A 23734-nucleotide genomic window follows, 5' to 3' on the forward strand; every position below is an offset into this window, starting at 1 on the left:
ATGGTCTCAGAGTTCTTCAGTTAATGCAAGAATACGAACAGCAAGTCTTGCTGCTGCAGCTCGGTGCATTTTGGCATCCAGATGCAGTGAAGATTCGTTTCTGAAGTTCAAGCTGAGCATCAGAATGAGGAAGAAAATGACCATTGGTACCAGAGAGGCTGGTCTGAATATTTTAGAAACTGCTGATCTGTGAAGAGAGGAACCTAATAAAGCGACAGATAAATGTGTTGTTTTATTCTGATTATTGTGGAAACTCCAAATCGCTGAGTTTCAGTTATAGCTAATGCAGATGAAGAACGACTGAGGGGACCCGATGCCCGTGGGCCTCAGGAGATAACTCCGTATGGTGTTTGGGTTCGTCTTGAACATTTAACTCAATTTTCTCACGTTAAAGAAAATAAAGAAAAAGTAGAGCACAAATATGAAAAGACCCACTTTTCGCGTTTCCAGTAACAGTAAATAATTTACTGACTGTTTCCAGCACTTAATGGCACAAATAATAACTAATGAATCCAAATAAGAAGCAGGCCTTCCAGAAAAACCTCACTCTTATGTGCAAACGGATAACACAGACATGACAGAGTATAACATGATATGTTGCTGCAAAATAAATACCAAGTAAAGCTAAACAAAGTTTACAGCTGAATAAATCAGGCAGAGGTGGAGGTATATTCCTAAAGTAAACCTTGGTTGTATTCCTTTGCTCCATCTGTGTTGTGCTGCTGAGCCGATCAGCATCACATCCCTGATTTCGCCGTGATATCAACAAGTTTGTGTGTTCTCGACAGTCGTCCTCGTTAAATTTCATCCTCTGATTCGGCGTCACGCTCCCTCGTCTTCAGAAGTCCCATTTCAACTGGAGGAGTCCTCTTCAACCGGGAGCGGACCACGCTGAAGAGAAAGAAGAACAAATCCCAGAGTGACCCAGTGTGTTTGTCCAGAAATGACACTACCTGGAAGATTTGCAGAACTAACGAGATACAGTTCCTCAGAAGTCTGCAGATTCTCACCAGCTCACAGTGCAGTACAGCACGCCAGCGACAAGCAGGGCAAAGGCCAGGTGCCAGGAGTAGCACATGGTGATAAACATCATGTTGCTGTGGTCCTTCAGGTCCCACGCAGGCCCACTGGGAGGGTACAGCACAAAGCCAATCTGTTGCCAAAGAAAAACGTGAGGAGTCTGTGTACACACACTGATGAACAAGTCACTGACTCTACGTCCCCTTTCAGATTTACCTCCCAGAACCAGGAGCCCTGCAGGAGCGTGAGGGTGCAGCGCAGCAGCTCCAGAATGATGTTACCTCGGTGGAAGACCTCCAGGAAGGCAATCAGAGCCTGTCCAAAGACGGCATAGAGAAGGAGCTGATGCACATGGACGTCAAGCATGCTCCTCCCGTGGAGGTGATACAGGAACAGAAATCCTGCAAAAACATCAAAATTAAAACCAACAGATGAAAGTCCGTGGGAGAAAACTGAATAAACGAGTGGCGAGAGTGAGACTGCACAGCTCATTGCTGCCTTGTTGGTATGGTTTCATTTCCAGTTTTCTGTGGAAACAAACTTAAAGTGAGCAAGTTTGTGAGTGACCGTCGTTGTAAAGTGCATTGGGGGGTTGCAGAACTCTGGAAGGCATTGTACAAATACAGGCCATTACCCATCTAGCAGCAGAGATGCACTTTGGGGATATGGACAGAGTTAGCTCCAAAATGGACAGCTGCAATTTAAAATAGCTCTAATCTCCCTGATTTTACATTTGATGCCTGCGACAAAAATTTCAGATGTCTCTGTAAACGTGGGCGGGGCAAAGACGTGTTAGTAAACGGCCGTGAGCAGTGTTGCTTTGGGAGACTCTGATGTGAAGCACACAGCTTCCTACCGTCTCACTGAGACTGCTGTGTGCTTCAGCCTGTCGTCGCGCTGCCGCGGCTGGAGCAGCAGGTCTGAGAGAGGAGGTTCACCCCTGCATCTAGACTGAAAATGAACCTGCACGGGGAAGCCGCTGCTGGCTGATGCTACCTGCCAATCAGAGGCTCCCTCTATAGGTAGGCATGATCAGTCTGTAGCAGATGTGCTGCAGATGTGACTGCCGAGAGCAGGTCTACAACAAAACAGTCACCTGAGCACGGAGAACGCACAGATGACCCAGATGTGAACACAAATAACCTACCAGGGTCAGACTGGGCCGACCCAGTTGAGAAAGCCTCAGTAGGTCCAGTGTTCTTTAGTTTAAATGCATCATTTTTGCATCTGTGAACAGAGCCAGTTTAGTCTCGTCTGCCCAAAGGATGCTCTCCCAGAAGCTCCTGTGTTTTAAGGTCACATCACCATCACTTTCTCCAGGATGGCTTCATTTGTTTTTTATTGAACTGAACCACAGTCTGAAGCATGGTCTGATGTTGTGAATTTAGTCATGTCTGAAGTTACTTTAATCAGCTTCAAGGTGATTTGGTGAACATTGTTGATTTTTGTCCTTTAACACAAGAACACGAACAGTCTGATCTACTTCTGTGGGGAAATAACACTTTGACGGCTTATCAAAACACGTGTTTCCTTTGCGGAGGTCTTTGAGATCACAGGTCTCACACTGAATGAACAGACTTACCTTCATTAAAGAAAGCGATGCCCAGCATCAGCCTGTCCAGAGCCGGCGGTGCTGCCTCCGTGCTGTGGGTGATCAGAGACACCGCTGCAGCCAGGCCAAAGAACAGGTACATGGTAGCGTGTTGCCAGTTATGCAGGTACTTCCAGTGCTTCTCCTCAAAGTCATACAGATGCAACCTCGGCCCGTCTGCCACGAACTGCTCAGCCAGCATCCCTGTGACACACGGCAGAGGAAACACTCGGGTCTGCTTCAGTAACGAGCAAACGCAATAATCAGGTGGCTGAGTCATTCTTTGTTTGTACAACTAAACAGAAACAACAAGTTGCTTACCAACAAAGGAGAAGAAGAGAATAACAGAGCTTTCAATGATCTCCAGGCGTCGCTGTGAGGCTCTGCTAGCAAAGCGGGTGGAGCCTAAGCTCCTGTTCCTGCGCGTGGCGTGCCAGAGCGAGTACTTCCCCGTCCACCAAATCCCAGCCACATAAAAGAAGCAGCCAGGGAGAGCATGGCCCTGGAAGCTGCCCATGACCACTGAATCACAGAGGGAACCAGAGGAGCACACTGCTCTGATGTTAGCGTTTACACGTTCATGATGGATATCACACCTTCTGGCTCAGCCATCATCAAACACTCCAGAGTAAGATGTTACAGCCTTACACAGTTAACAACACCCGGGATTACATTACATATGTGAGGTAATGCCGGGGATGTTTCAGCTCATCAGACGTAACTAGTAGATGTGCTGGCCCCAGCTCAACAGCATCAGCACAGCAGTCTAGTTAAAATCCCTTTTATATCAGATCAAATCCTTGGTTTTATATTTTTACTCTCCAGTTAAAGCAGCAGAACCTTTTCAAAGGGACTTAGCAGAATGCTGTAAATGTTAACGTAATCTAAAAACTATAAAAATAAATAAAAATAAAATAAAAGGCACTGCTTATTACTATGTTTGTTGTTTTGTTCACATTTTTCTGTTTAACACATCATGTATGATTGAAAATGCTGCAACGTTCTCTATTCTCTGCCAGCATACATGATCTGGGTATTTCTGCTCAAATATTTTAAGCTTTTTCTAATAAAACCGTTGGTATGGGATGCAGAGTGGACATGAGAGAGTTGCAGAGCAGAGCTCATGTTGCTCGTGTGTCCTCAGAGCTGCTGTAGTTACTCTTGCTCACCAGAGGGGCGCTCTTGCACACGGGAAAATAGTTTGTTTATATGAAAAATTCCTTTTCATTTTCATTTCATGCCAAACTCTGCTCTGGTATCCTGCATACTTAGACGTTTCTCTGCTCCGTCACATCTGACTTGAACCAACTGAAGACTGATCACTTCTGCAGAACCTGAGACCGTGCTGAACAGGTAACGTCACCACTGAATCAGGTGAAACCGATAGTTCAGCGTTCCCCAAGTTTGACGCACCTTTGGGGCTCTCAGTTTTTGTTTTTTCACACATCTTTTCTAATTGTTGCTCAACACCTGATGGAGAGAGATGCAGTTTGTGATTCATGATCAAATTTCCAAGAGAAGGGAATCTGTTCAGAGAAAGTGACTCAGTTACAACTTGGTTTGTTAGGAAATGCAATGAAAAGACTCATAAGAGTTTGAAAACGCAGTAAATGTGAATGAGATTAGTTCACCAGAGGTTTAGTGCTCTGAAAATTAAGTGAGCTCAGAATAAGAACAAGGCTGCGTCCTCTGCTTTGTGATGGAAATGACAAACAGAACCAGCAACAAGAACCTTTTGAAGCATGACAGCGAATTCAAAAGGATCGTTTGAGACATTCACGAGAGCTCATCTGTGCTTCAGATCAGAGGGCCTCTCAGCCAGGAGCCTGGGTGCCACCTCCTCTTCAGGGTGAGGAACACATTGTGGTCGTCATGGCAACCGTACAGCAAGTTTCATCAGACTCTGATTCATTTACTTACAGTCCTCAACATCTGCTTTTTTGACCACATTTACCTTAAAATCACCATTTATTAAATGAGAAAACTAGTTAGAATCAACATGAATATGTTCAATAACATATTCTACATTTTTGAATTTATATTTAAATGTAGTTTTAAAATCAATTAAATGAGCTTCTATGCAAATTTAGACTAATCAAACAAACGAATGTGGCTTTCCAAATAAAAAAGGATGATGTTAGGAAATCTCATCCAACATCTCAGAGGACCTTTGACAGTAGAATTGAGGTTCATGCAGGTAGATTCATGTGCAGGTAGATTCATGTGCAGGTAGATTCATGTGCAGGTAGATTCATGTGCAGGTAGATTCATGTGCAGGTACATTCATGTGCAGGTACATTCATGTGCAGGTAGATTCATGTGCAGGTAGATTCATGTGCAGGTAGATTCATGTGCAGGTAGATTCATGTGCAGGTAGATTCATGTGCAGGTAGATTCATGTGCAGGTACATTCATGTGCAGGTACATTCATGTGCAGGTAGATTCATGTGCAGGTACATTCATGTGCAGGTACATTCATGTGCAGGTAGATTCATGTGCAGGTAGAACCGAGACACGAACAACATTCCGAATGCCACGATGTGAGGGTGAGGATGATGAGCGATCGCAAGCAGACAGGTAAGCTGAAAGTAAATCACCTGGCTGGATCTCTCTCATCTGCATTTAGGTCCTCATCTCAGGAAACCATGACATGGAGGTTATATTAAAGGTGTTGAGCACACATTTAATCAATAAATTTGCTTTTGTCTCTAGTAGGAATGAATCCCTTGTAAGTTGTACCTGCAAACAACATTTCTAGGAACCAGCAGCGAGCCACATCACAGCTGGGCTTCAGACAGCAAATTATGGAGTCTTATTTCCTGAAATTTGGACATCTTGCCTTGGATTGGATAACAGCAATGTGACTTGCAACGAAGATGGTTTTTCTCCACAAACAACACAAGCCTGGAGGAGTTTTTCTATGTGGTGGAGTTGCTTATGCTAACAGTTAGCTTCTGCTAGTCAAGATGTTCTCTGCTGTTTCCTGGATGCTGAACAAACAACAGCCTTCCCTGTCAGGCTTTTCTAAGAGTTTCCCCATCTAATTCCTATCAGACGCTAATGTAGGAGACTATTTTCATGTTCAGCCTGCATGAAAAATTCAAGAGTGACCAGTTGTAACCAGAAAAATAATTTAGGTTTTTTTCAGTGTTCAACACCTTTAACCCACAGTCTCATGATTTTATACAGAGGTAGACAGAAGCTTGTGCTTGAAAAGGAGATTTAGATTTTACTGATTTTAACGCAGTTGTCACTTTACAAATTGCAGTTTGACTCTGCGTTGCTTACTGTTAAACAATTTGGATTTAAGTTAAAACTAATATAATTGCTTACATAAAACAGGGTTAAAGTGATTTTAAAAACCACAAAAATGCATAATATGTAGAAATTGAACAATGAGGCTATTCTTGGCGTTTTACTTCAACAGTAAGTTTCTGCACCTCACTCATAACTAATTCAGTGAAAACTTGCAAGTTTTTAGTCATAAGTGATGAGTGTATTGCACATTTTACCATAACCTTTGAAACATTTCTATATTACCCAGCAGCCTCTAAATATAAGCTGTTTAGAACAAGTTTGCACATTTTGGAATAAAAGGAACAGACCTGATGATACCCATTCTCCCCAGACATGGTTTAATGTCTGTCCTACAGTCTTTTTATACTTTTAAGGGTAAACATGGATAAAGTGTGTTTATAGGATAGCTAAATTTATGATAAATGTGTTTAGAGATATGTTAAAGGACACGGAAAGCACGTCTTGGATATGAAGAAAGAAAAGGATGATGATGTGGAGGGGGTGTCTTACCTCTTTGTCCCTTCAAATTACAAAAAAACAACTATATTCAGAGAGAAAACCCAAAGTGTCTTGTTTTTTCCATCTTAGATGATTTTCCCAGCAGGAAGAAGTGATGATGAGTCCTCCCTTCCACAGCTAAACACAAAACAAACACCAGTAGTCTGCCTGGCTCAGACACTCCGCTGCTCCCACACCACATCTGTTTTTAACTTCTGTTCCCACCCAGACCAACATTTGTTCTTCCTTTTAACCCCGTGGGCGTCTGCTTCTCTTTCAACGACCCCCATTGGTAGAAAGCCGGGCAGTGACGTCAGCGCCCCATGCGTTCATTGGCTGCGGGTGCCGTCAGTCTCGGGTTTCCACGTGTGCACTTTCACTCCGCCCGCCCGGCCCGGCCCGGTCTGTCTTCTCTCACAGGAAACCGTTACTTTGCTTGGTCCCGGGATGGGGGCGGGGCCACTGGGAGACACGAGCTGTTGCACGTAGTCTGCATCTGGAGAACGTCGGTGACTCACTCCAGAAGGTCCGCCCAGAAGCAAACATCTGGCTAAGATTAGGGCCACAAACGGCTCCAGACAACGATCTGTTGATTTTAATACTCATGAGTAGGGTTGGTGGAAGATGCTAGCGCGCAAACAGAATGTTGTGAAGAGAAAAACGAGTTATTACAACTTTAGACAAGATTTGTTTACACGTGACGTCATCACCAGCTCTAGTTTGTTTTTCTCCAGCCTTAAAGGAGGCTGTCCAGATCAGCAGGCCCAGGCAGTGTGTAATACCCTCCTCCTACTGTAGAAGTGCTGCTTACTCGACATGCACCAACATCAGCCATCATTTACAACACGCGCACACCCAGCTATGCATGAACAGGTTGAATATGTCTCAGGAGTGACATGGCCCTTTTGAACCCTCATATAAATGAGCTATTACTCCTCCGTGTTTTCTCTGCTATACTCACCTGATCTGAAAAGGCTCTGGTAGAGCTGTGATGTTATTATGGGATTCTAATATTAATATTCAAACACATATGGTTAAAGGAGACAACATTTGGAAGTTACACACTGGCACACAGACAAGAACATCATTGTTGATAGCAATCCATGGCATAAACTACAAGGGTGTGTCATGTCAGTGGTGTTTTATTCAAAACGCACCAGGAGAACAGGACTGTGTGTGTTTGAGAACAACTGCTGCTGACCGTGTTCATCAGAATCTCAACGGTGGGTTAAATTTGAGTGAAAATTGTTCATCTACTAAAGATTTTATGTCACTTTAACATTAGAATTGTATTTATTTATTTAATTTAAGAAGAGTAACCCCATGATATGTGACATCTCGTTTTCATGAAGGTCCTCTTAAACAAAATAAAGAAAGCAATGAGAAACGACAGAAGGCAGCCATGACTATGTACGATTAATGAAAGCAATAAATAGTTTCTAAATCATAGTAATAATAATAAATAAATATCAAAAACGGAAACATTTACAAACCATTATACACACGCGCACACACACTCGGACCAGCTCGCATAGTTCACCCGGGCCCGAAAATGAAGCCAACACTGAAGTGACTGAAATTGCAGTTCCCCCCTCATCCACTAGGGGCTGCCACCAGAAGTGAGCAGATCCTCATTGACTCCCGTGTTAAAATGCCAATTTCACAGCAGAAATAAACATGTTTACAGTCTGGTTCAAATGACCATTTTAGGTTTAATAGATCCATTTTACTCTCATGACAATTCTGAAGAGGGCACATTTTTGTAACTCTTCTGTTTAAGTGGAACTTAGTGCTTAAAATTCTGAATAATTAATGAGCATCAGAGTGACATGACTTCAGAGCCTGCTCCGGGAATAGGCCTGGGCCTGAAGGTCACTGTTCCCAGCTACGACTGCAGCGGTCTGAGGCTCCGCCTGTGATTTAACAGTGCCAGTCCATGTTAAGCCTGGTTTGTGCTTCTCCGTCAGCTCCGCAAGGGACAGACACGCACGGATTGACGGAAGCGTTTTGCTCTCATACTTCTCCGTCTCCTGGAGAGTGTTGCAAAGCAATTCCCCGGCAGGACAGCAGAGGGCGTAGCGCTGTTCTGTGGTATCCTGTCATGTATCGGTCCAAGATGGTGTGTTTATATTGTGTTTTTTGTGTATATAAGAGACTTTAAACACGGACATATTTCTCCTCCACCTCTTCATGCGCTCGCCACCTCTAAACCCACGTTTCCTGTCATTTCTGTCCACAAATAAAACGCTTGCTGTGCATCTTTTCACTCCTCCAGTCACGGGAGAATTAAACGTTCATATTTTTATAGTTTTTTAGCGAGGTATTCTTCAAGCTTCTCTGTGTCTGTCGCTAGTTATCCTCGGCTCTCTTTGCAATGGCGGCGCTGTAAACAACAGCGGCGTCCTGACCAATCACAAGCTTGCGTAATCCGTCTCGTTCGACGGATGTTTAAAAAAGTGGGCTTGACTCCGTACGTACTTGCGTGCCAGGCGGAGCCCTACACAAGGACGAATAATGGCGTTGCGTGTCTCCGCACTGACGCAGACGGAGAAGCATGAACCAGGCTGAAGTCTGTAGTACATCAGCATACTTGGTCTGTCCAGTTGCAAATGCCTCTGTTTGCATTCTGTCAGTTTGAAAGAACAACAGATCTTTGGAAGAGGGGTTTGGAGGAACATCTTAGCTGTTAGAACAACAATGGTTTGGAGATACAGATATTAGGTCTGACTGGACAAGTCAGCTAACAGCGAGTCCATGCAGAATCAAGACCAAAGCAGATTGATTTGCATCAGTTTTGGAATAAACTGTGATAACATCATGACGTCCAGATGTAGAAATCCATTTTCTACAGAAACCTTCTTGAAAACATCGGAACAATACTGTCTATGATATTCCAACATCAGGCCTTCCGCTGACAGTGAACCAGGTGGGTTTGGTGTTCATGCAGGACTCAGGACGGGGAGGAAGTCTGGAGGTCTTTGAGAGTCACATGACCATGCAGGCAGTGTAAATACAGGACCATCATGGGACAGCGGTGCGGGACGAAGACCAGCAGGGAAGTTCTATCATGGATACGTGACATGAAGTTTGTTTCCTCCACAGCCACTGCTCCATGCACTGAAACACATTACAAAACACACCGTCACTCTCTTAAAACGTTCTTTTCTTTTTTTATCCAACTGAGCCAATAATTTATGCAAACATTGATTTCCCACACTGATGCCAGGAAGTAATTTCCCACTGATTTACAACAACCACATGCACAGCTGGATCAGCAATGATCCTGACTGTTAGCTGGAAGGACAATGGATCTGTTGAAATCAGGTCAAATCTGAATTAGCAGCACATAACATGAAGGCAGAGGTCCACTAAAAACACTTGCAACATACTGACTCAGTGTCGAATAAAAAATCTTTAATGTTTAATAAACACAGAGGTAATATAAGTGAACATAGATAACCTTTAAAGCAGCAGTTTTAGTTCTACGCTGTGGCAGATAAAGTAATGCATCATTACCAGATACAAGCTAAAACCTCCAGGAAACATTTATTACAGTCATTATCTTGAACATCTAAACTCAAAGTGCTTATTTTTAATAAATCATTTACAATTATAGCTTTCACTTAGACAATTAAATGCTTTTGCTTCTAAGTTTTAGGGGCTGCATGGTGGCGCAGTGGTTAGCACTGTTGCCTCGCAGCACGAAGGTCGCAGGTTCAAAACTCGCCTTTCTGCGTGGAGTTGCGTGTTCTCCCCATGCATGCGTGGGTTTCCTCCGGGTACTCCGGTTTCCCCCACAGATCACAACATGCCCTACAGGTTATAAAAAAAAAAGGAAAAAAAAAAAAAAAACTTGTACGTCGCTTTGGATAAAAGCGTCTGCGAAATGAAAAGACATAAACATAAGTTTTATCTACAAACCCTCAAATATTTAGTATTTGATTCTGAGTTTAATCAATCCCAAAGTAATCTTACAGCGAGCTCACAGAATTGTAAGACCTTAACCCTCCCACTGTCTTTATGGGTGACCCCGCGAGGAAAATGGACCACTGAGCAGGGTTGATGGTTTATCCCTTGGGTCCATGTGGCGGGGGTGAGGAGTGAGCACCACCTCACCCCCGCCACATGGACCTCTAGGGATAAACCATCAATCCTGCTCAGTGGTCCACTTTCCTCACGGGGTCACCCATAAAGACAGTGGGAGGGTTGAACATATCACAGTAAATGGCCCCGATGTCTGGCCCAAGGATGGACATTCTTCAACTTTTCTGATGAATGGTGATGTTCTTCCACAGACTGAAGTCAGCGATGTCTTCGCAGGGAAAGCTGACGACAAAATGTGAAGAGCCCTTTTGGAGGGGAAATAGGGCCGTCTGCAGATCTTCTCCTCCTCTCGTCTGAGAGCCTCCTGACCTGAGTACCTGCTGTGTCACTGCTCCTGCGGTGCAGATTCTGCTCTGGCCTCCGATCCTTGATTATCACCCAGGAGAAAGATGCGTTAGGGCCAGTCCTGAGGTTGCAGGCTTTCAGGGAGCTTCATGCTTCTACAGATGCTGGAGGTTTTTTTTATTTGTCTGTTTGTTTACATATCAAAGCCCATCATGCACATCCAGGAATCAGCTGTTTTCATGTATTGGAGATCTGATGTCTGGCATGCTGAGAATACAGGGAACACAGTGCTGACAGGACACATGCACCTGAGCAGCTTGTCTCACCTCTTTGTGGAAACGGTGTGAGCAGGGAAGCTCTTCAACTACCCCACTTTTACACAGATCTTCATGACAGATCAAGCGCAGCTTGTCTTCATTACTCTGTAACATAAACATAAAACAATATGACAGGATGTTTAGACACAACCTGAAATGGGACGCAGCCCACAAACCCAAGAAAACACAGACCACAGAACAGAACAGAACCTGCAGGTTTTTCACACACACATGAGCCAAACCAGGCTCAAAACCTCGGACACACACACCTTTCTCATAGGAACCAGGCCAACACTGGAGCTTTCACACACTCAGACAGCCGAAACTCTCAAACACAGAGCTTCAGCACCACCAAACCCACAAAGCCACACAGACAGCCATGATCAGCAAGCGGCGGACGAAAACAACAGACACAACACCAAAAAACCGATGAGGAGCACAAAAATCATGAATTTTTAGTTCGACTCGAGGTTTTAAGCCCAAAAGCAGACATGTCCAAATCAGTGACTACGTTTACATGCAGCCAATATCCGGGTTATGATCGGGTTAAGGTCGGGATTCGTGTTTCTGAGTTGATCAGAATAACCCGTTTACAAGCATAAATAGAAAGAGTTACCCCTAACTTGCATAACCCGATGTAAATGCGGACGTTGGGGTAGCGTCAGGACGTATGGACTACGTCCAGACGCAGTATGCGTCATTTCCGGTTCTTCTTGTTCCGGTATCCGTGAAAACAACATGTTTCCCAGTTCGGAAGAGATAGCGACCGCGTTTGTTTGTGCTTTAGTTTCCTCGCCACTCCAAAAGTGTGGTGCTGTGCCGCGACTCGCCATGTTGCCCCCAACTTGTTGTTTACTTCCGGTGTTCTGGCGCATACAAGACGTCTCGCTACTCAAAAGACCAAGATTCCTTGCGAACAGAGCATGCACAGAACACACGCTTTGATGGGGATATCCCGGTATGCGTTTACACGACCAAACATTCGGGTTAGAAAAGGGTTACCCCAGGTGTAGTAAACCCGGTTGGATGTCATCTGCATAAAGATGGTAGGAGATTCCTTTGAAGGAGCTCAGGATGTGCTGAAGAGGAAGCAGACAGAGGAGGAAGAGCAGAGGCCCCAGCACAGAACCTTGTGGGACACCATGGGTAAGAGAGGTGGTGGAGGACCTAAACTTGGAGACGGCCACAGAAAAGGAGCGCCCAGAGAGATAAGAGGAGAACCACTCCAGTGCAGATCCTGATAGGCCTACCCAGTCTCTCAGCCTCTCCAGTAGCAGGTGATGGTCAACAGTGTCAAAGGCTGCAGTCAGGTCCAGCAGGACCAGAACAGAACAGTCCCCTGCATCACTGTGGGTCAGAAGGTCATTAGAGACCCTAAGAAGAGCTGTTTCAGTAGAATGAGCTCTACGAAAACCTGACTGGAAGCTATCATAGATGTTATGTTCATCAAGAGCAGCTGTGAGTTGTTTAGCCACAACCTTTTCCAAGATCTTGGAGATGAACGGAAGTTTAGAGATGGGTCTGAAGCTGCTATGGAGAGAGGGGTCCAGACTCGGTTTTGTAAGAAGCGGGTGGATTACAGCGTTCTTAAAGTAAGCAGGGACCTGACCAGAGACCAGAGAAGCATTAATTATAGAGAGCACGCTGGGACCGATGGACTGGAAAGCACTTTTAAAAAAAGATGAGGGTAAGATGTGGAGGGGGCATGCAGAGGTCTTCATAGAGTTAACTAGTTTGGTTAACTCAGGCAAAGAAACAGGAGCAGAGCTATCTAGGATGATGGGCCTGGTTGGAGTCGGGAGAGGCGGCGATAAGGCTGAAGGAGAGATGCTAGATCTAACCTTATTGACTTTGTCCACAAAGAAAGACAGAAAGTTCTCACAGTCTGTAACAGAGTGGATGGAGGCTGTAGGAGAGGCAGGAGAGACGATGCTGCTGATGGTGTTAAACAGCACCTTGGGGTTCCCTTTGCTCTGGGACACCAGGTTGGAGAAATAGGAAACCCTGGCATCTCTGACTGCAGAGTTAAAGGATGTCAGAAGATCCTTTAGGTGCAGCAGATGGACGTGGAGATGGGTCTTCTTCCACAAACGCTCAATTTTTCTGCATTGGCGCTTCAGGCTGCGAAGGCTGTCATTAAACCAGGGAGTAGGGTTCACTGCAGGACCTGATCTGGTTCTGACAGGACAGATGTTGTCCAGAATGGAGAGGCAGTGCTCGTTAAACTGAGAAGTTAAGGAATCTGGGTCGTTATCAGAAGAACAGGGTGGATCAAAAGCAGCAGAAACATTTCTAGCTGTGCTCTCATTAAGAAAACGAGAACTAACCATACGGCGAGCAGGAGGTGGGGACGCAGCTGACAAGTTAAAGAAAATGCAATGGTGATCTGAAATATAAACGTCCTCAGGACAATCACTGTTGTTGCAAGCTCCCGCCTGCCAGAACCACAGAAGGTAATAAAGGAGGTCACAAAGGAAGAGGACACATGGAAAGCAAAGATAAGCGGAGCCTGCTGATGCGAGTGGAATCGAGGCAGGTGAAGACAGGAAGTGAACCAACTGAAGAAAGCATCACAGGATGTGATGCCCTCTGAGGAAGCTTGAGCTTTGGGTGGACCTGAGACCATCTTACAAATGACAAATGATCACATTGTTTTGCTGTCTTGAGGTTAACTGATATATGTAATGCAAAATACGTCACTCTGAAAAAGTGCTTGTAACATGAAAATGCTATACAATGGAAAATGCTTTACTTTGCAGTTTTTAGAATGATATATAAGAGCAGTTAGAAGTAGTTGAAAACAGTAGCAGCGGTAGAAGAGGAAGTAGCAGCGACAGTTGCAAGAAGAGAAAGGAGTTTTTTTCTCTGGGAGAGATTTAGACGCAGCATACTCGAAAGGGGATATTTAATCTTAGCTTTACGCTTTTTGTATCTTTTAAATTTTGAAATAAACTTTTTGGAAAAAGAATCCTCGTTCTTGATTCTTAAAGGACTCTTTATCCTTTTGAGTGGGAGCCCCGACCAGACCTAACAGGAGACGTAAGCCGCCTTATTTCTTGTACCTGCTTCTCAGGACTTGTTTTTCAGGTTGTGACAGATTAATAAAATATACCTTAGGTAATGGGAGCCATGTCTCACCTCCTCCCTAGAGTAACGGGACAGCCTAAGGGTGATAAGCCATGATGGTTCGTTGGTTCAAACAGGCTCTGCTCTGCACGTGTGAAAAAGTCTCTGTTAAGCCCTCAAAGAGCTTCTTCCAAACCATCTAACAGTTAAATAATAATCTTCAACAATCTGACCTTGTCACAGAGTCAAATACCGACAAAGGTAATGCTTTTATTAATGCTGTGGTGCCGCTCACCTGTGAGCCCGTCCTCTTTTTGCTCAGACAAAGCTTCCTCTCCAGTGACTCTGCGAGCTCTGGGATGGTAGCGATGCGGTTCTCTGGGATGGCCGTCTTAGGGCGGTTCTCCTCTGAGGAGAGATGGTGGCCTCTCTGGTGGGGCCTGGCCTCCCCTTTTTCCACTCTTGGTGCCACCGTTGCTGTGTGAATCCTGTTTAACTTCATGGCATCTAACTGTGTCTGTGAATCACACAGAGAACCGCAGTTGCCATAAGCAACTCAAACACCAGTTTAGATTAAACTAACGTTTGTCACATTATTTTATTTCTGTTTTAGTTGAAAATGTCCAGAGCTGCTGTTAGAAGATTAAAGACAAGTGGTCTTTTTTCTGTTAATAGGATTAATCACTCAGACTCATGTTCTTATTTTAGTACAGCGTTGATCTAATTATAGTTTTCTTTCTGACTCAGACCTGCTGGTCCATTAATGGCGTAATGTGTTTGGTCTTTGTTCCAAAGCAGTTATGACAAAGTACATTGAACACGCTTCTTTTGGCTTCTGGTCCACCCTTTAACCACGTATTGCTGATCTGTGCAGGGATGTTATTCTGGAAGATCTTGAGAACAAGATTTGTCATTGCTTAAAGGGATTTGATTGGCCATTTTAAAATAAGTTTTTGGGTAAAGTAGGTAAATAAATGTCACTGGAGCTGATTGCTAACCCTAACCCTAACCCTAACCCATTGACCATCAAAATAAACAACATTTGGATTCTTCAGGACAAATTCTTCAAAAAGCTCCAAGGATATAACAGCAACAGGGGCCTGCAGTGGCTCAGGAGGCTGCATGAATCTCTTAAAGTTTCTGATGAGATCCTTTTTTAATGTGAAATGTTATTCGGTGAAACTGTTTAAATACTGATGTTTGAGAGAACAGAATCATGGAAGCTGTTTAAACAAGGGCTCACAGTGCGTGACCTTCAGATGTCCTTTGTGAAAGAGCTGTGGGTCTGGCTGCGGTCTGTAGCGGTGTCTGGTTAGATCACACCGCCTGGCTGCTGCTGTACCTGACATGTTTTTCCAGCCATGGTTGCATTTGCAGGTCTGTTCTCTCCCACCTCTCCCTCTTTTCAATGGGAGCATTAATGCTAGCACCAGCTTTTTGTTCTTTTTGGGTTCATGTTTTTGACGAGATTCTGGCTTGACTTGTAAAATCTATTTCTCCAAACGGGTAAGATAATAATTATTTATACGTTTTACACAGTGAAACACTTAAATGGCAGCTATATTTCATTGGTTTGAACCACGTGTGAGCACATAAGAATAATATTTACTATAAAAATCTACATCCAGTTAAAGATATTTCACAATGCCCATTAAATGACCCATGAATGTATAAACAGAAAAAAGTTATATTACATGTAGGATCTAGGAATTAAAAGCTTGGCAGTGATGCACGCTCTTCTTTTTGGGAAATTTGATTCATTTGATCAGATATCTACATTTTTAACAGAACTGAGACAAAGACAGGACTCCGTACATGTTTGGAAATTATTTAAAACATGTAAAAGGAGGTAAAGTTCATTTTTTAATGTGTGAGAAAGTTTTAACTGTAATCATTCGTGAAATATTTCCTACAAAAACAGTCCCCATGCATTGAATGAAAGCATTGCGAGATCTAAGGTTGTTACAAAGCGATAAAGATATAAAAGAAGAAGAAACTCTCAGGAGCTGGTGAAGCCCCTCAACCCAGAGCTGGAAAAGGGTTTGATGATCAAGACTTTTTCAAATGTAAATAAGGCAAAACGATCCAGTTCACTTCAGTGATTCATCAGTAAGTTGTGTCTTCAGATGGTAAAAAGCTGATGAAGTTAAATTCCCTGCATGAGTGTGTTGTCACTCTGGTGCAACAAATCAACGCCATGGAAGAATCGCACACTTACGCGGAGTATTTCACTTGTGGGAAATGTGTGACCAGTGTTGCTAAGGAAAGTCAGCGCAGACCCTAAGAAAAATTGTCTTTGAACAAATTTTAGTATAAAGCTTATACTAAGCAGGGGAGTGCAGTTGAATTCCTCATGAATGGTGTCACATTTTGGAGGGAAAGTTGAGTGAAATAAGCCACATCTGCAATGAAAGAGTCCATTTCTGAGAGATGGATCAAAGTGTGGTGGACACAGAGAGTGTTGCGCTGATAAGCAGCAACAGCTTTTGGTGGAGGTGGTGTGATGATGTGTGGCTACATCTCCTTCGACAACGCCATTACAGACAGCCTCATCGCACAGAGATAACCAGGATGACGTTCAGCACCCAGAGGGTCCAACATAACCACGTGTCGGCGAATTTGGTCTTGTTTTTTGGTTGAGATGTTTAGCCAAGAAGTTGTTACAAATGCTTTTATCATGTCTAGACTAGCTTAGGTGTGTTCTTGCTGTGTCTTTCTAATTCCATGCTTTCCTTCTTTTTAAACACAGAAACAGTTTTGTTTACCTGTTTGTAGCTACGGTTTCGCCGACGGCTGCCGGCTTCTTCAGGCTGACGCTGATGGTGGCGCGTCACTTCCTTCTCCGTTTATCTGCGGGCAGCAGAGGACGTTGTCGCCCTCTACTGCCCGCTCTCCCCTCTCCGACGATGCAGTCCCATGCGTGGTCCAGCGTGTAAACTCCGTCGTCCCTGTTCATGGTCCCACATCCACGTCTCCTTATCTCGATTGCTTCCTTGATCCATCTTTTGTATTTTTGTTGTTCGGTGGTTATGATCCGTGTGTTGTCCCAGTCCATTATATGGTTTTCTCTTAAGCAGTGATCTGTTACGGCTGACTTTTTTATTGTACTTTCTGCTTCTTCTTTTGCTGCTCTTGTGTGTTTACGATTTGCCTCTTTCTCTCACTCCTTTCTGTGTTCTATTGTCCGTGTACTGAGTTGGCGTCCGGGTTCTCCTACGTATGTTTTATTGCATATTTTGCATGGGATTTCGTAGATGACTCCACATTTAAGTCCAGCTGATATTTTGTCTTTTGGGTGTACTAGTCTGTTTCTAACTGTTGTGTATGGCTTTGTTGGTGTGTTTATGTTGTGTTTTTTCATTGTTGCTCTTATTTTTTCCATTATGCCTCTGATGTATGGTAGGGTTATCACTGGTTTTGGTTCTTGTCTTTCTGGGTTTCTGGTTCTTTTTTGGGTTGTTCTTTTCTTTCTGTTTTTGTTTGTTGTTTTCCTTTGTTTATCGCCCACGTCGGGTATCTGCAGGTCTTTAAAGCGTGTTGTATGTGTTTGTCTTCTTGTTTACGGTCTCTCTCTTCTGTTATTATGTTTGCTCGGTGATATAATGTTCTGATTACTGACATTTTGTGTATGGTGGGGTGTTCTGATGTCCATAATAGCCCGCGGATAAACGGAGAAGGAAGTGACGCCACCATCAGCGTCAGCCTGAAGAAGCCGGCAGCCGTCGACGAAACTGTAGCTACAAACAGGTAAACAAAACTGTTTCTGTGTTTAAAAAGAACGAAAGCATGGAATGTCTAGACTAGACTACTATAATTCCCGGTGTCCATGCTTAACTCAGTTCTCACTGTCCAGAGTATGAAAACAGGAGCATGTTATTCTGGTCCTGGCTGCCTTGGACTGGTCACCAGTGAAATATTGCATTCTGGTCTAAATCTTGTCTTTGATTTTAACTCTGTCAGGATCAGCACCACCATTTTTAGCTTCACTCCAAAATCTCTACGCTTGATTCAGAGGACCTGGCTCCTCAGCCAAAACACACGTCTAGGGCTGATCAGTCATAGGTCCTCAGCTCTGGAACCAACTTCCATCAGAGATTTAAACAGTTCACGTTTCTGGTCATTTTTAATGCAGAACTAAAGCTTTATTTTCGCTTTGGTCTTATTTGAATTATTTTACTGTTATTTCTAGTGTTACAGAGTGTATGTGTCTTTGCATTATGCACAGCACCCTGGGCCTCTATGACTGGGGGCTGTAAGGGGTTTCAAAATAAATTCAGTTCCAACAATTGAACCGTGTTTGCTGTCTTGTCTTTTTTGTTGAATTAATAAATAGGTTTGTTTCAGTAGACTTCACTTATTCAATCCAATAAATGACACCAAATGAGATTCGATATCAGAATCGGATGTTTGTCATCAGCAAAGATTTGACAAGGTTTTCATTGGAAACAAACCCACATACTCTGAAATGAAGGATCAAACACAAATCTCGTTAGGTTGTGTCTTAGATTCAGGTGCTCCATGTTGGAGTATTTGCAGATGCTTACATCGAGGTGTTTGTATTCGCAGGTTAGCATCAGTTCAGAATGCCATTTATGCCAAAAAAGAAAAAAACGTTTTCCCATTTTTATATAAGTAGATAAAGGAATCAAAACAAAATGTGTGGATTGATGAAATTCCAGATGGCATTACCACAGTTGGGAGTGATGCTCTCCTATCAATGTGCTGTTTGGATGACCTCCTGAAGCTGCGCGTTCTCTCCTTGGAATGTCCGCCGTCTGCTCCATGACCCCAGTAGCTACTCATCCACTTGGTAAAGTTGCCATCGTCGTCCTCATCGTTGTCCATGCCGATGGCAGGCAGCAGTCTCAGAGACATGATGGAGCTGTGCAGCGAGTTCCAGCAGAGCAGATTTAAATGTGATTCCAGCTCACTGGTGCAGAAAAACAACACTCGGCTGACCCACTGAGCCTCAAAATGCTCCGATACACACAACTGTCCCACCAGGAAAAGGTAACTTACTTCAGTCAGGATGTCTCTGGAGCCTCCTGTGGTGTTGTTTTTGTTCTGCTATTCCTGGATAACCTAAAAATAAACAGCTGAGCTTTGATCAAGTCTTAAACCGAATGAATCCTGTTGACTGTGGCTGTTCGACAGTAAAAATGGAGGTGCTGAAAACAAACGTATTCTGGCAGAGCATAGGTGATGTGACTGTTGCTTTTAATCTTTCCATTACAGTCACAGGCCTTGGGGTGAACAACTTCAATTTTCCCATACTTTCCACTCACAGACTCCATCAAACTTGTCAATAATTATGGAGTGCCTGCCACTCTGTTCACCACAGCACTTGTGGGATGGCCAACGGACGGGGAGGGAATCATTTCACAAAAAAACAAGTTATAAATCTGTGTTTATAATTTTTCATTTAAAATGTTTATAGAAAGGATAATTAAACATGAAAATGTGTCAAACAGCTCAAGAGACATTATCCACACCACATACTGGACACAGTAAAAGGGCAATGTAGAAAATATGTTCTCATGACAAGACAAAACGCAGCCGTTACGATGTAAATGTTTGTTTTTTTACTTTGACTTTTGTAAATGAAATGTACTGACTGATGAAATAGAAGTGGAACTTTTTGGAAGGGGCGTGTCCCGTCCTAAAACATCTGGTGTAAAACTAAGTCTGTATATCAGAAAATCTAACAGTCAGACGTGGTGCTGATAGTGTGATGGGCTTGGGTTACTAAAGGTCAGACATGGTGGTGGTAGTGCGATGGTCTGGGGTTATTAAAGTCTGACATGGTGCTGGTAGTGTGATGTCTCTGAGTTACTAAAGGTCAGACATGGTGCTGGTAGTGTGATGTCTCTGAGTTACTAAAGGTCAGACATGGTGGTGGTAGTGCGATGGTCTGGGGTTTCTTTGCTATTTCAGGACCTGAAGGGAGGGCTGAAATTCTCTACCAATGCCTGGTCCACTTGTTTCCCTCTGTCAATGCAATCATAATTTATTATCCACCTTTTATATTTATTATTTTGTCTGAAGTTAAAACTTATTAAATGTGTGTGTTCGTATGATCCATTATTCAATACTGCATTTCAGGCCTTCATAACACAAAAACAATTGGGATGATGATACTTTAACTCATAATGCTACAATTCAGTTTTGGTTATTAAAAGCAGGTTTTTGCATTGATGAAGCCAAGTGAAGATGTGTTTTTGTTCCTCCTGCAAACACTCCTCCTTAGAGTGTACAAATGTTGGGGACTTTTGTCGCTTTGGTTTATTCTAATGCAGTGATTTAAATGTCAGTGATGCACTGGTGCTATCAGCACACACGTGTGAATGGCCTCCATTAAGGGTTCTGATGCAATCCCAGACGTCACATGTTCATATTCAACCAGACAGTGTGAACTGTCTGATAACTATCTGGGTTACTCATTTGGTTCAGACCACAGCACACCCCTCCAAAACTATATTAAAAAGACACATAAAGCAAAATCAAACAACAACAAAGGAAGAAAATTCTGAGTAAAAGTCAGAAAATGGTTGCTTTTTATTCCACTTTAAATCCACTACATCCATTTAAAATATCAACAAGCTGATAGAGATGAATAGAATTTGGTTAAAATTATTATCATATTAAGACACTATAATCAAAAGTGAAGAATTAAAAAATGGTCACCCTCTAGTGGATTTTGCACTTTGAGATTTTTGTCCTGCTCTAAGTAAGCTAATGAAAAATGTTCAGACTCCAATAGGAGGGTTAACAACAGGTGACTTTTCTGAATTCCATCCCATCAATTTTCCTCCGCTTATCCAGGGTCGGCTCGTGGGGGCAGCAGCCTAAGTCAAGAAGCCCAGACTTCCCTCTCCCCAGGCACTTGGGCCAGCTCTTCCGGGGGAATTCCAATATGTTACCACGTGTGGGACATAGTCCCTCCAACGTGTCCTGGGTCTCCCTTGAGGTCTCCTTCTGGTTGGACGTGCCTGGAAAACCTCATCAGGGAGGCGTCCAGGAGGCATCCTGACTAGATGCCTGAGCCACATCAACTGGCTCATCTCAATGTGAAGGAGCAGCAGGTCTACTCTGAGCCCCTCCCGGATGATCAAGCTTCTCACCCTATTTCTGAGGGAGAGCCCAGCCACACTGCGGAGAAAACTCATTTGGCCGCTTGTACCCACAATCTCCTTCTTTCAGTCCCTACCCAAAGCTCGTGACCATAGGTGAGGGTAGCAATGTAGATGGACCGGTAAATCAAGAGCTTCATCTTCCGGCTCAGCTCTCTCTCTCTTCACCACGACAGACCGGTACAACGGCCACAGTACTGCAGATGCAGCACCAATCCACCTATCGATCTCGCGCTCCATCATTTCCTCGCTCGTGAACAAGACCCTGAGTTACTTAGACTCCCCCACTTGGGACAGGACCTCGTCCCTGACCCGGAGAAGGCACTCTACCCTTTTACGGTTCAAGACCATGGTCTCTGATTCTCAACCCAGCTGCTTCCCACTCGGCTGACAACCGCTCCAGTGAGAGCTTCTCTGAATTTTGAGGAAAAAAAATTAGGATCAGCTGTAATTAGTAATTTGCAGAAATGTGACCAAGTTACTGCTTTGCAAGTCACAAGTCTTTCCAGTTATGTCTCGAGTCAAGTCCAAGTCAAAGACAACCAAGTCCAAGTCGAGTCCAAAGTCAATGATCTGGAAGTCCAAGTCAAGTCCAAGTCCTTAACTTTGAATTTTCAAGTCATAATCAAGTCATCTGTCCAACATCAATTTAATGATGATGATAATAAACAAATTCCAGAAATAAAGCTTCTTAACTTTTCATTTATTTGCTCAACAAGCAGGAAGTGCAGCTGAAACTGATTATAAACAAGGTGCTGCTGCAGTTAGCAGAACAAGAGCTAACCGAGAACAAAGATGATTTATGATTTTTGTCCATGTCGGGCCACTTTTGTGTTAAAATATCAAATCTGCTCAAGTCATCATCAAGTCAACAGATGCAAGTCGATTCAAGACGCAAGTCATTGGCGTGCAAGTCAGAGTCAAGTCATAAGTGTAGATTCTATCAAGTCAAGTCAGAAGTTATTAAAATAAAGACTTGAGTCTGACTCGAGTCCAAGTCATGTGACTCGAGTCCACACCTCTGGTACTGGGTATGTGTCTGCTCAGTGACAAAAATAAGGTATAAACGTTATCAGAGAATTAATGCTGGAAATGTGACTTTCAGGGAAGTTTAGTTCCACCTGTCACTATCTGGCCAAGTCAATTTAGGGAAACACTGACAAAAGATTCTCAAAAGTTAAAGTCCCATTAGTCATCATCACACTGGTGAAATTCATCTTGACCCATCCCTGTTGAGAGCGGCAAGCTGCAGCAGTGGCTGCGTTCAGGAACTATTTGGTGGTTTAACCCACCAATCCACGCCCTTAAAGCTGGGTGTCAAGCAGGTGGCATTGAGTCCCGTTTGGTACGATTCATCCAGGACTTGAACCCCAATCTCCCAATCCCAGGGCGGACACTCCTGGCAGCTTTCAGCCTAGTGAGAATCAGGGCAAAAACAGGGAATGTGTACCCTTCAGGAATGCAGGGGCAGGACAAACAGACATGGGAAGGGAGCAGTATGGTCATGGGCCTCTCAGTGCAGAGGAAGATGCTCCAAATTAAAACCAGTTTTAACCGGACAGATAAGGGTGTGGCTAGAGAAAAACGTAACCAGAGAGCTGGTGCAGTGTCTCCAGACTCTGGCTTTTCACTTTCACGAGTCTCCAGGTATACTTGCGGGTAAAATTGTTCATGTACTGCTTTTAAAATCAGATATTTTAAACGGCTTTAACTATAATTTGTCTTGGTTTTCCTTCAACGGACTTGGCGGAATCAAGAGAGAGATCCCAACAGTCGTAGTTCCAAATAATTACACAGGTAGCAATTAGAAAACAGTCTATAAACATCGATGGGACAACAAATGTGACTTTTCAGGAAACTTTTAGGGAACATTTCAGCTTTAATTGCCTAAAGTAAAATTTAGGGAACATTGCTAGAAAATTTCCTAAAGATCATAAATTATGTAAACATTAGAGAATGTTCCATAAACATTACAGAATATTAATGAATATACTGGTACACAATTTCCAGGAACTAGAAGTGAGCCACACCTGATGGCAGGTGTTGGAATCTTATTTCCGGATATTTGGACTTCTCACCATGGATTGGCTAATCAAAACACAACTTTACCACGGACTCTGTTTAAGCTGACACTGATGATTTATCTCCATAAATAACTTTAGCTGGAAGAAGTTCTGCCATGTGGTGGAATTTATTTATTTATTTATTTATTGTGTTTTTTTTTGAAGGCATTGTAACTGTTTTGTTGTTTAAATTTTGATGATGAGGATGTAAACCTGAGGGGGTAGGGCTAAATAAGTATACACTTCTCCCTACTCCTTTTCAAACAATTGCGTGGAATGATTTCATGAAATGTTGGTGAATGTATATGTTTGAAATAAAGTGAACTGAACTGAATTGCTAATGCTAATGGTTAGCTTCTACTA

The 23734-nt window shown here is 43.4% G+C and overlaps 2 protein-coding genes across 6 annotated transcripts; both read right to left on the reverse strand.

Annotated features, from left to right (window-relative positions):
* Positions 1-440: 440 nt before the first annotated feature.
* Positions 441-6616, reverse strand: tmem45a (transmembrane protein 45a). Of its 2 annotated transcripts, none has more exons than XM_054734714.2 (6): positions 6419-6616; positions 2933-3133; positions 2603-2815; positions 1237-1421; positions 1011-1153; positions 441-891 (listed from the first exon to the last, which is right to left on the reverse strand). In XM_054734714.2, the coding sequence occupies exons 2-6, from the start codon at positions 3126-3128 to the stop codon at positions 798-800; spliced, it is 831 nt and encodes a 276-aa protein (XP_054590689.2). In that variant the 5' UTR covers positions 3129-3133; positions 6419-6616; the 3' UTR covers positions 441-797. The 2 variants fall into 2 exon arrangements, with proteins under 2 accessions (XP_054590689.2, XP_015831059.3); XM_015975573.3 differs by having other exon boundaries at positions 2933-3163; positions 6419-6597.
* A 2547-nt stretch (positions 6617-9163) lies between these two features.
* Positions 9164-23731, reverse strand: lnp1 (leukemia NUP98 fusion partner 1). Of its 4 annotated transcripts, none has more exons than XM_070545922.1 (5): positions 19198-23731; positions 18868-19060; positions 14474-14695; positions 11122-11217; positions 10578-10876 (listed from the first exon to the last, which is right to left on the reverse strand). In XM_070545922.1, the coding sequence occupies exons 2-5, from the start codon at positions 19051-19053 to the stop codon at positions 10709-10711; spliced, it is 672 nt and encodes a 223-aa protein (XP_070402023.1). In that variant the 5' UTR covers positions 19054-19060; positions 19198-23731; the 3' UTR covers positions 10578-10708. The 4 variants fall into 4 exon arrangements, with proteins under 4 accessions (XP_070402024.1, XP_070402023.1, XP_015831056.3 ...); XM_015975570.3 differs by having other exon boundaries at positions 18868-19108; XM_070545923.1 differs by lacking the exons at positions 10578-10876; positions 19198-23731 and adding an exon at positions 9164-9523 and having other exon boundaries at positions 18868-19189.
* Positions 23732-23734: the final 3 nt, after the last annotated feature.

Source organism: Nothobranchius furzeri, chromosome 16 (assembly GCF_043380555.1).
Source record: "Nothobranchius furzeri strain GRZ-AD chromosome 16, NfurGRZ-RIMD1, whole genome shotgun sequence".
NCBI classification, from domain to species: Eukaryota; Metazoa; Chordata; class Actinopteri; order Cyprinodontiformes; family Nothobranchiidae; genus Nothobranchius; species Nothobranchius furzeri.

Bases quoted from the DNA above. Each gene is read 5' to 3' on its own strand.
- lnp1 (XM_070545922.1), bottom strand. From the start codon at position 19,053: ATGTCTCTGAGACTGCTGCCTGCCATCGGCATGGACAACGATGAGGAC. The intron at 11,218-14,473 runs GTGAGCGGCACC...TTTATGTTACAG, and splicing joins AAAAGAGGACGGGCTCACAG to AGTAATGAAGACAAGCTGCG. The intron at 10,877-11,121 runs GTGAGACAAGCT...GTGATAATCAAG, and splicing joins CACACCGTTTCCACAAAGAG to GATCGGAGGCCAGAGCAGAA.
- tmem45a (XM_054734714.2), bottom strand. From the start codon at position 3,128: ATGGGCAGCTTCCAGGGCCATGCTCTCCCTGGCTGCTTCTTTTATGTG. The intron at 1,422-2,602 runs GTAAGTCTGTTC...ATGTTTTTGCAG, and splicing joins CATCGCTTTCTTTAATGAAG to GATTTCTGTTCCTGTATCAC. The intron at 892-1,010 runs GTGAGAATCTGC...CTTTCTCTTCAG, and splicing joins CTGTACTGCACTGTGAGCTG to CGTGGTCCGCTCCCGGTTGA.